Source organism: Macrotis lagotis, chromosome 1 (assembly GCF_037893015.1).
Source record: "Macrotis lagotis isolate mMagLag1 chromosome 1, bilby.v1.9.chrom.fasta, whole genome shotgun sequence".
Taxonomy (NCBI): domain Eukaryota; kingdom Metazoa; phylum Chordata; class Mammalia; order Peramelemorphia; family Peramelidae; genus Macrotis; species Macrotis lagotis.
This window is the reverse complement of record NC_133658.1, coordinates 61,316,488-61,328,687: the sequence shown is the minus strand read 5'-3', so window position 1 is coordinate 61,328,687 and position 12,200 is coordinate 61,316,488. Positions and strand designations below refer to the sequence as shown.

The 12,200-nt window shown below is 38.2% G+C and overlaps 1 protein-coding gene across 4 annotated transcripts in view; it reads left to right on the top strand.

The window, feature by feature from the left end:
* Positions 1–12,200, top strand: part of PRMT7 (protein arginine methyltransferase 7) — a 63,880-nt gene that overhangs the window by 29,187 nt on the left and 22,493 nt on the right. For all 4 annotated transcript variants that reach the window (XM_074202018.1, XM_074202019.1, XM_074202023.1 and 1 more), the window contains exons 6-8: positions 4,022–4,134; positions 6,287–6,528; positions 8,520–8,700. In XM_074202018.1, the coding sequence (XP_074058119.1) occupies positions 4,022–4,134; positions 6,287–6,528; positions 8,520–8,700 (536 nt within the window). The remainder of the gene's footprint in view (positions 1–4,021; positions 4,135–6,286; positions 6,529–8,519; positions 8,701–12,200) is intronic.

Genomic DNA, 12,200 nt, shown 5'->3' with positions numbered 1-12,200 from the left:
ATCTTTTTCCCTGGAAGAGGACATTCAGCCTTGCTGGGTAGTTCATTCTTGGCTGCATTCTAAGCTCTTTTGCCTTCCGGTATATTGTATTCCAAGCCCTACGAGCTTCCAATGTAGCTGCTGCTAAGTCCTGTGTGATCCTGACTGCAGCTCCACGATATTTGAACTGTGTTCTTCTGGCTGCTTGTAATATTTTCTCTTTGACTTGGGAGTTCTGGAACTTGGCTATAAAATATTCCTGGGGGTTGGTTTTTTGGGAACTCTTTCTTGGGGGGATCGGTGGATTCTCTCCATTTCTATTTTGCCCTCTTCTTCTAGAATATCAAGGCAATTTTCCTGTAGTAATTCTTTGAAAATGATGTCAAGGCTCTTTTCCTGATCATGACTTTCAGGTATTCCAATAATTTTCAAATTATCTTTCCTAAGTCTGTTTTCCATATCAGTTGTTTTTTCAATGAGATATTTCACATTTTCTTCTAAATTTTCATTTTTTTGGTTTTGAAGTATTGATTCCTGATTTCTGGTAAATTCATCAATCTCCCTGAATTCTATTCTTTGTCTGAAGGATTTATTCTCCTCAGAGAGTTTTCTTATCTCTTTTTCCATCTGGCCAATTTTGCTTTCTAAAGCATTCTTCTTCTCAATAACTTTTTGAACTGTTTTATCCATTTGACCTAAGCTGTTTTTTAGCATGCTATTTTCTTCAGCATTTTTTTGGATTACCTTGACTAAGCTGCTGACTTCATTTTCATGTTTTTCCTGCATCTCTCTCCTTTCTTTTCCCAGTTTTTCTTCTAACTCCCTCATTTGATTTTCAAAGTCTTTTTTGAGCTCTATCATAGCCTGAGCCCAATTTCTGTTTTTCTTGGAGTTTTTAGATGCAGGAGCTTGTGCTTCCTCATCTTCAGACTGAGTCTTTTGATCCTTCTTGGGCTCATTTGCAAAATATTTCTCAATGGTCTTCCTCTTGTTTCTTTGTTCATTTTCCCAGCCTAAGCCTGTTGTTTTGGGGTGCTTCCTGAGCTTTTGGGACACTCCCACAAGGGTCTCCGTGTGTGAGGTTCTGTCCTCTCTCCTGGTCTGTGAATGACCATAAGCGCCCCCCTCGGCCACAGGGCCGAGGTGGGGGGGGGGCCCTGCTGTTCTATGGGGGGGTTAGACTGGGATCAGGATCTGAATGTGGTCAGAGCTCCAGAGTCCTGTTCCAGGGGCAGAGGACAGAGCTCTGCAGTTTCTCTTCACTCCCCTCCCTCAGCTCCATGGGCTCATGCCCTGGGGGCTCCTGCTTACTGGCTCCACCTGCTTCTGTTTCTGGGTCTAGGCAGGCTGCTGGCTGTGTGCCCTGAGGGCTGGGCTCCATGTGCTAGCTCTGGCAGAGGTCCCCCGCTGTTCCCCCACTTTGTGCCGGTGCTCCCCAGGGTGCAGCTCAGGAGACTCCCCCGCTGCTGTGAGCCGCGCCTCCCAGCGCCCTGGGGCTGCCTCCGGGAGGCTGAAGTTCTTTGGCTCTGGTGGGCCACCCCTCTGGCGGGCCACTCCTCCAACCCCGGGGAGCAGAACCTTTCTGCTCTTTTTCCAGGTTACCTTGAGTAGGAGAACTGCCTCACTGGGTCCCTTTGTGGGTTCTGTCTCTCGAAAGTTTAGTTAGAGTCCTTAGTTTATGAGTTTTTATCAGAGAGCTCCTAAGACTCTATCCCTTCATGTTGCCATCTTGGCTCCACCCCTCTATCTTTGTCTAACTAAAAATATATCATATCTTGAAATGATTTGCAAATCCACTTGAAGAAGAGAATATAATGAGAAAAGGTCTAAGTTAGAACTTTGGGGCAGGAATGTAGAAATGAACAGTGATCTTGCAGAGGAGAATGCGGAGGTCAGACAGAAAGAAAACTTGCCAAGAACAATGTCATGATAGCCCAGGGAGGAGAGAGTATCCAGGAGCCAGGGGACTTGAGTGGTCTGCCCTCTGAAAGGCTACAGAGAAGGGAAGAAGAGTGAGGACTGAGCATAGGCCATGAATTAAATTTAGCAACTAATGGGTTATTGGTAACCTCAGAGAGAGCAATTTAAGTCATTGAAGTTTAGAATCCAGATTACAAGAGGCTGAGAAGAAATGGAGGCAAGGGGGAAGACTTTTTTTCCTAGGAAAAGGACTTTTCCTTAGTGGTGAAAGGGAGGGGACAAGGTGATACCAATTTGGTAGTCAGGGTGAGATAGACTGGGGGAGTGAGAAATAGCACAATAGAAAGGACTCAAGTTGGTAGCTGCTGTTCACTAGCTTCCTGGGAAATTGGAAGATTTATCATGCTGTTTCTAGACTAGTATCCCAACTGTGATTCTGATAATAAGGCAGGTTAGCAAAGATGCATTTAAAAAGACTCATAAAAAACTTAGTAGTTGAGAATGGGAAATTAGAGATTTATTTATAGATTTATTTTCTTTTAGAGGTTTTTTTTTTAACAGAAATTGTTGGTCTTTAGATAACTGTTCAGTACTTTAAACATATCATGTCAATCAGCAATGATAATAATAACTAAAATTTATGTTGCACTTGAAGTTTTGCAGCATGCTTTATGTATATTAACTTATTCAATCCTTTCAACAGCCCTTGAGCATAGGAGCTATTTGGACTCTTGTTTTATCATGGTTTGTCCAGGGTTTCACAGATAGTAAGTGTCTTAGGTAGTATTTGAATTCATGTCTTCCTGACTCTTACTTCTCTCTACTTCTCAAACCATCTCCCTTTTTTGGGGGTGGGTGGGTAATTCTTGTTTAGATATGCATTGTACAGAGTAACTACTGCAACTAAATACTGTGATCCTAATCTATGAACTAGAAGTCAGGAAGGACCTGGGTTTGAATTCTACCTCAAACACTTTGCAGCTTTGTGATCATGCACAGGGAACATAATCTCTCTCAGCCTCAGTTTCCTCACCTGTAAAATGGGCATGATAGTACCTGTAGTACTTAACTGATAGGGGATGAAAGCCCTATATAAATGTCAGTTTTGATGGTGATGAGTCTATAATCTCATTAGTGTGGTCACTTGCTCCCCTGGTGCAGGAAAACTCCTTTATACCTTTTATGAATTTTTTTCCATGCTGTAAATCCTTCCTAGGATATTCATTCAACGTGGAGGGTCTTCGGTTCTTTTATTGTCTGGAGGCATGACTGGCCCCCTTCCTTTTTTGGAGCATATATGTCCTTATTGATATGCTTGATAATACTTCTCATTAGGATTTCATGGTTGGTAATATGCTGCACTTTATATCCACCATGCATTTGCCCTTTGAGTCACCTCTAATTTTACTTCTTTATGGGTCTTTCATGATTCATGACTGTGCAGCAACATCAGAAGACTCCTTGTGCTGAGATTCCTGACAACACAGTGGAGTTTCTTACAAGCACATGCACTTAAGTCCAGGTTCATCCTTATCATCATATATCCATGCTTTCTCCTTCTCCATCTGTAGCACTTGTTTGACACAGATAGATTTGTTCAGTGATCCAAGCATTTAGGTGTATGTCGTTATCTGGGCAATGTGTTTTTTCGTCATTTCTATACGGATGCTTAAAATAATATTTTTTGAGTAATTGTGGATTTTCTTAAGGGGATTGAAGAAATTTGTATTAAAACTGAAGCTTCCCAAAAATTAAATTTTAATATGTTTATCTATATTGGGCTCTGAAAACTGCCAATAGGGGAAAGAATTTTATTCCTTTGCATTCCTTGAATTTGTAGCATTATTGAATTTAAGATTGATATTAGGAAAAATAATTTAATAAATGGAAAGTTTAGCTTTTATATGAATCCAAGGAGAAGCATTATCATTTTTTTGCAGTACTTGTGGGAATTAGGGATATGCCAGAATCATATAAGCAACCTTTTTTTAAACTCTGACTTTCTTTTTACTCAGTGACTTCAAAGACAGTATAGGCTCTAATGAACCCCTTGGGAATGGGAGCTTACAGTCCTGTGATCAATAAATAACCTCTTTCTTATGTCTTCTCTTGTGATTTTTAGATGGTGATATGCAGTGCTATGCAAACATCCTGGTCACTGAACTGTTTGATACAGAGTTGATAGGGGAAGGTGCCTTGCCCTCCTATGAGCATGCCCATAAGAATCTTGTAGAGGTAGGAAGAAGTTTGAAGTTTACAATTTAAAACTCATTTGTACAGATGGAAACCATTGACTTATGATTTTTAGTATAACCACATAGGGTTAAACTCATTCTCATTTAAATTATGCTTTTCAGCCAGTCTAATGGATTACTACTTTCTATATTGATTATATTTAGGAAATTCAACTCCTTTCTTTCTTACTGTCATGAGAATTATAGTAGGGTATAGATAAATAGTGGAGTCTAGAGAATTCTCTTGTCCTCTTTGATTGATGCATCATTTCTCCTTTCTTTGGAGTCAAGAAAGACTTTGTATAGAAGACAGTATTTGAGCTGCATCTTGAAGAGGTGAGATTCTTTGAAATAGAATTGGGTCAATGTGTGCAAAGGTTTGGGAATGGATGGAGATGTCCAGTTTGATAGGACTGGGGAGGGCATGAAGGAGAAGAATCATAGAGGTTGGGGCTAAGTTGAAAAAGACTTTAAAAATACAATAGAGAAGTTTATTTTTAATAAACTTAATAATTAATATATTAATAAATTTAATAAACTTAATAAACTCCAGTGGAGTTTATGAAATTAGTCAAGTGACATGTTCAGGGTTGTTCTTTAGGAAAATCACTTTGGCTATGAATTGGAAAGGGGGACTTGGGATAGGAAGGCTAATTAGGGACCATTGCATTAGGCCAGGCAGGTGTTGATAAAGACCAGGTTTGTGGTTGTGATTGGGTGAATAAAGAGAACAGGTGGATACAAGAGAAGTTATGAGAAATGGAAAAATCTAGCTACTGATTAGATAGATGAGCTGAGAAAAGGCGAGTTTAGAATAATACTAGTTTACAGACCTCAGGAATAGGAGGAATGATGCTCCTTTTATCAGAAATTGGGAAATTTGGTAAAGGGAAAAAACATTAAATTTACTTTTTTAGATGTATTGAATTTGAGATTTCTGTAGGACATCTGGTTCCTTATATCTCTAAGTCATTTAGTGATATGGGAGTAGAACTCAGGGGGTAGAGTCATAGATCTGGGAATTGCCTACATAGAGATGATTATTAAAATTGAGATCTGATGAAGTCATTGAGAGAGTACAAAGGAGAAAAGAAAGCTCAGTATAGAGCTTTTGCACAAGATATGGATGATCAGGCAGCAAAGGAGATTGAGAAGTGTTATCATGAGCAAAAAGGAGTGGAGGAGTGTGGTTAGCCAAGAAGAGTATGGTTAGCCAAGTCACGCAGCAGAGATGTCAAGAAGGATGAGCAAGAAGAGATCATTAGATTTGGCCATTAAGAGATCATTTGTAACTTAGGAGAGAACAGTTTCAGAAAAATGGTGAGGTCAGAAACCAGACTGCTGGGGACTGATGAATGAGTGGGAGAAAATGGAACAGAAGCAGTGAATGTAGACAACTTTTATAAGATCATGACTTCAATGGGGATAGTGGGTCCAGTGGAAATTTTTACCAGATGAGATAGACTTAACATGTTTGAAAGCATTTGAAAAGGAAATTGGAGATAAAGAGAAATGGAAAGTCACAGAATGAGGGAATGATTGAGGTTTTTATCTGTTGGGGAAGAAGAGAAAAATGGAGGGAGGGAAGTGGGGGAATGATGCCAAGGTGTTTGAAATGAAGAGAAGAGGCAGCTTAGTGGCCTCAATTTTCTCAGTGAAGTAATAGATTAGGTCTTCATTGCAGAGACAAATTAATGTATAAGAAATGAGGATTGTAAAACTTGAAAAGCACCACTTTAAATATTTTCTTTTCTAACTACCAAGCTAATTTTGCCACACACTGTTTTGCCAGAGGTAGAGCTTAGCAGCTATGAGTAAGGGGTATGTCTTTAGATTTCTGAGTTGGCCTTCAGGAATTAATCTGTATGACCACAGTTAACAGCCAAATTTAAAAATTAAGAAGGATGCATACCTTTACAATGAGGAGCTCTGAAATCTATCAGTGACTCTTCCAGTACCTCTTCTTTGAATGTAGGGTAGGTCACATATATGCTCTTTCTAAAATTCAGATATCTTAGGTCAGATTGCTAGATATTAGAAGTTAATACAAATATTTCATTTTTATAAATAATTTACTTTTCCTTGCATGGAAGTAATAAACATAAAATTAACTGAATTTACTGCTTTTCTCTTTTTTTTTTGTGAACCTTCAGGAAAACTGTGAGGCAGTGCCTCACAAGGCTACTGTATATGCTCAGCTGGTGGAGTCCAGAAGAATGTGGTCCTGGAATAAGTTGTTTCCTATTCATATCCAGACAGGCAATAATGAGAAAATTATTGTTGCACCCTCAGAGATGGAAAATTGCCCTGGGGCTCCATCAGTCTATGATATTCAGTTGAACCAGGTGCCATGGGGTGACTTCACTGTCCTAAGTAATGTGCTGACAATGTTTAGGTAAGAAAGGAAAAAAAATCCTTTTATTAATCCTTTTATTAAAGTGTATTGTCTAGAAAGCAGGAAAATTAAGACACAGACAAAGACACATAATAGAACTGGGGACTTGAAAGGGAAAGCAACTTCTTCACTGCCTTTGGGTTGAAGAGATACTTCTTGATTGATTGTGGAATCCAATTTTAATTGTTGGTAGATTTATCACATTTTCTTTTTTTTTTTTGGTAAGGCAATGTTAAATGACTTGCTCAAGGTTACACAACTAGGTAATTATTAAGTGTCTGAAGTCAGATTTGAACTCAGGTACTCCTGACTCCAATGCCAGTGCTTATCTACTGTGCCAACTAGCCACTCCCCCCTTACATATTATTATTTTTTTTTAAATTAGGTTTTTTCAAGGCAATGGGGTTAAGTGGCTTGCCCAAGGCCACACAGCTAGGTAATTATTAAGTGTCTGAGACCGGATTTGAACCCAGGTCCTCCTGACTCCAGGGCCAGTGCTTTATCCACTACGCCACCTAGCTGCCGCCCCCCTTACATATTCTTAAAATATATTTTATTGATTTTTCTTTTTAAATATCACTATCTCTTTCCCTTGGTCAGTAAAACTCTTCCTTATAGTGAATAGATATAGTCAACAAAACAGTTTAACATTTTGGCATATCTGAAAATTTATATCTCATTCAATATCTTTTGTTTAAAAACCCTACTTTACTAAGAGGTAGGATGTGTTTCACTCTCAAGTTCTTTGAAGTTACTTTGGTTTACTTCATTGATCAGAGTTCTGAGTTCTGAAGTCTTTAGTGTTATCCTTTTATTTTTATGGTCATGTGTGTTCTTCTAATTTCGATTGCTTCCCTCTGTATCAGTTTGCATAAGTCTTTAGAAATTTCTCTGAATTCTTCATATTCATCTTTTATTATGATGCAATAATATTTCCATTTAGATACCATAGTTTTGTTTAATTGTTCCCCAATTAATGACCATCCACTTTGCTTTCTGTTACTTGTTTTTACAAAAAGTGTGGCCCTGTTTTTTTAAATACTATGTTATTACCATATCTTTGACCTTTATGGAGTTTATGTATTCTAGGTTTTTTTTTTTTTTTTTTTTTTGTAAGGCAAATGGGGTTAAGTGGCTTGCCCCAGGCCACACAGCTAGGTAATTATTAAGTGTCTGAGACCGGATTTGAACCCAGGTACTCCTGACTCCAGGGCCAGTGCTTTATCCACTGAGCCACCTAGCTGCCCCCGAGTTTATGTATTCTAATGAATCTGTGATCTCATTGATTTGGAACTTTCCTTCAATGTTATAAATTGCTACCAAGCCATGTCCACTCATCCTTTATGTGTCTTGTCCACATTCACCATGATGAATTTTCTTCCATGCTTCTTCCTAGCCAGGTAGCTAGGAGTATTCTGGTTGTCCACCTGCCATCCTTCACGTGGATGTCAAATTTTAAAAAGCTTGTGATGTAGAATCAAACCAAAAGTAGTCATGTATAATTTTTTAAGTAATTATTAAGTAGTATTTTAATAACTGTTGAATGCTCATTTTTTGAACTGTTATTTTAAAAAATATAATTACATATCACTTCTCAGAATGGCTAAATCAACTCAAAATTCCATCAATATTTATTTATCTTTATCTTCCCATGGCCCTCCAAACATTTATCATTTTTTGATCATTTATGTCAATTTGTTGGGTGAGATAAAACCTTTAATTTGTATCTCTTATAATTAATATTATGCTGATAGCTTACAATTCCTTTTTTGAATACTTTTCTATCATTTGACCTCTTATCCAGTGGGAAGAAAGTCTCTTTTTTTGTTATTGGGTGGGTGGGGGGGAGAGAGAGAGAGAGAGAGAGAGAGAGAGAGAGAGAGAGAGAGAATGAATACAGTGATTTATCAGTATCTTTAGTTTCTACATTGTCTAGATTTTCCCTTATATCAAAATGTTAAAACTCAAGTTTCTTGAATAATTTCTTACAGTGTGGACTTCAGCAAGCCAGTGAATAGCTCACCCACCTATCACACAGTACAGTTTGAGCCTCTGGTGTCTGGCAGAGCACAAGTGGTCCTGTCCTGGTGGGACATCGATATGGATCCTGATGGGAAGATAAAGTGCAGCATGGCACCTTACTGGGTGCACTCTGACCCTAAAATGGTCCAGGTATGAGGCAGGGATTGATCTTTTTCATCATAAAACCAGAAACAAAGGTAGTATATGTTGCATCTGGGAATCGCAGTGTTGGAAGAAGCTGTAGCTGTCTCTTGGCTGAGGCTCTACTTTGCCTGGGGAAATAGAACACCAGAGTGATCAGTCTCACTTCAAGTTAGTAATGGAGCAAGGATGGGAAACATCTCTTTTTCGAGCTCTCCTGTTCCAGGCTCTGTGCTTAAGGCCCTGCAAGAACATCTGTTGCATTCATATATCTCATTTTGCATAGCCTTTCTCCAAGCAATGGACCTTTGTTTCTAGTTCTTTTCTACCACAAAAATGCTATTAAAAATATTTTGGTGAATATGAAGCTTTTCTTCTATCAATGAACCATTAGACTGAGCTCCCTGAGAGCAAGTTCTGTTTTTGTTTTTTGTTTTTGGCCTTTCATTGTGTCTCTCCTATTCGGTGAGTGCCTGGCACTTTGTAGCTGCTTAATGAATGCTTGTTGACGTGACCTCCTTGGTTTTATGTCTGGGAACTTTGCCTCAAGGGGTGTGGACATTTTAGCTGGTTTCTTTGAATAATTTCAAATTTAAATTCCAGAGTAGTGGTCCTAATTCACAGCTTCCCTCACAGTGCATTAGGATGCCTATGTTTCCACAGCCCCTTCAACACTATCTTGACTATTTACTATCATTATCAATTTTGCCAATTTGCTGGTATTGAAGCCTCTGTTTTCTTTTGTGCAAAATGAGGGAGTTGGAACAGATGACCCCAAAGCCTTGTCAGTTCTAACATTTTGTGCTTTTGTTGAATAGTGCTTCAGTACTGCATTTGTAGGTACACTTGCTTCTAGTATTGTCTTTTCCTAAGCGAAGGGATCTGTTGAACAAATATTTGTTTTCATTGTATAAATTTCAACAAGAATTGCAGACCAGGTTGATGTGTCTTGTTCAGCATATATTAAATTTAGAGCATGCTTTATTATTATTATTATTATTATTATTATTATTTTTTTAGTTTTTGCAAGGCAATGGTCTTAAGTGGCTTGCCCAAGGCCACACAGCTAGGTAATTATTAAGTGTCTGAGGTCAGATTTGAATTCAGCTACTCCAGACTCCAGGGCCGGTGCTCTATCCACTGCGCCACCTAGCCGCCCCCATAGAGCAAGGCAATAGGGTGAGACAGACACAGACACATCTCCCACTGATAATGCCACAGTAAGACCAGGGAACTTTGAACTTTTGAATTCATCTCATGTGATGGGATGTTTTATGTATCCTGTTCTCATTGTACATTTGTACATTTCTTAGTGTTTCTTAGCTTTTGAAATAAAATTTGAAAAGAAGAAATGGGAATTTTCTTGACATTATGGAGAGTGGAATATGTAGTAGGGTTAGACTGAAGTAGAATAATATTGAACTGTTGCAAGCATCCTATCGAGAAGCAACATCTTGTTGCCCCAAAGAATCTTCTTTATGTTTAAGATATTGTGGCTCAGATTGTCAGCTATAGGAGGAACTGTACTGATGGACTCATAATCATGGAAATCTCTGCCTCATGCATTGTAATTCTAGCATTTACATCATTGAATTCACTAGAAATGGTTAGATAACTGGGCTTGGAGCCAGGAAGACCTGAGACACTTGATATAAGTCTTGGGGCAAATCACTGAACTTGTGTTTGCTTAGGTTCTTCCAGCTGTAAAATGGGAACATCAGTAGCACCTATCTTTCAGTGTTCAGAAGCCTTTAGCATATTGAGTATGTCAGGTGCTTGTTTCCTTCCCTCTGATGAGTCAGTTAGGATTTTTTTATTAGTTCTAAAATTGGTTTAAGAGAGACTCTTGAACATTTTATCAGTAAGGATGTAAGTAAAACTATATTTTTACAACTACTAAAATACAAATTTTGCAAATCAGAACAGAAAAACCAGAAAAATTTTAAAAAATTTAGCAAAATAATAGAAGCTAAATGCAAACTTATTCTATAAATACATTATTCACAAAGTTTTATAAATGTTTCATGCATTCTACTGACACTTCAAAGGGAAAAATTTATTATGGGCAAAGAAATGACTCAGTAGAAATAAAAGTAGGAACATTTTTACATTTCCACATTTCCTTTTATTTACAATGTAAGTGTAGTGTTTAAAGCCTGTGCATCTTTTGGCACATCTGGGCCTTTTATTATTTTTTTTTTGAAAAGTCTTCAGAATCCTAAGGAATGTTGTTAATAAAGTTTAAGTCAAGTCATGAATTATGTAATACTTAAACCTTTTTGAATTTCAAGTGACTAAAATTTTTTTTGTATAACTTGGCATGCCTGATCCTTTTAGTGTTAAAAGCAATTGGCGATCTCCTAGGTTTTGGGGACCAATATTGCAGATAATGGTATAAACCCAGAACCTCAGGGGTGGAAGAAATCTCAAGGACCTCTAATCTATCTGACATATAAACAAGAATTCCCTCTATGACATACTGGGCAAGCAAAAAGAACAGATGAATGAATGAATGACAATTCAGCTTTTGCTTGAAGATATCCAGGGAGGCAGATGGAGTTTACTGTCTTTGGGGGCACAGCCCTTGGCACTGTTTTTTTTTAAATTTTTTGTGAGGCATTGGGGTTAAATGACTTGCTCAAGGTCACACAGCTAAGTATGTATTACGTGTCTGAGGCCAGATTAGAACTCAGGTCCTCCTGACTCCCAAGATCGGTGCTCTATTTGACACTGTTGAATAACTGACAGGAAAGTTTTCCTTAGGTTATGGTTAATGTTTCTTCTTTTTAACTTCTACCCTTTGTGGTCAGGCAAAGGAAATCCTTTTTTCCTTCTGCTTGATGGCCCTTAGATCCTTGAAGGTGGCTTTCATGTCCCTTTTTAAGGCTTTTCCAGGTTAAGCATTCCTGTTTCTTCAACAGATCCTCACATTGACATGGCCTTCCCCTCTCATTGCCCTCCTCTGGGTACTCCAGCTTAACATCATCATTCCCAAAATATACTTGCAGCTGAACCCATTACTATAGATGTTTGGTCAGAATGAGCTCAGTGGGACTATAACCTTACTGCTTCTAAATATAGTGCCTCTAAGTTCACAGTAACCGTTTTAGGTGTTATTTCTTACTGTTAACTCTTCTTGGGTTTGTAGTCCATTAAAACACCTCAGTCCATTTCAGAAAAACTACTGTCTAGCCATTCATCTTTCATCTAATACCAAGAAAGTTAATCTTTTGGAAATTTAATATTTTACAGTTATTACTGTTCAATTTCTTTTTTTTTTTTGTAAGGCAAATGGGGTTAAGCAGCTTGCCCAAGGCCGCACAGCTAGGTAATTATTAAGTGTCTGAGACCGGATTTGAACCCAGGTACTCCTGACTCCAAGGCCGGTGCTTTATCCACTATGCCACCTAGCTGCTCCTGTTCAGTTTCTTACTAGTGCTTGTCTATTGTGATTTTTTTAGATCTTGGACCTATTTTTTTTTTTTTTTTTAGGTTTTTGCAAGGCATTG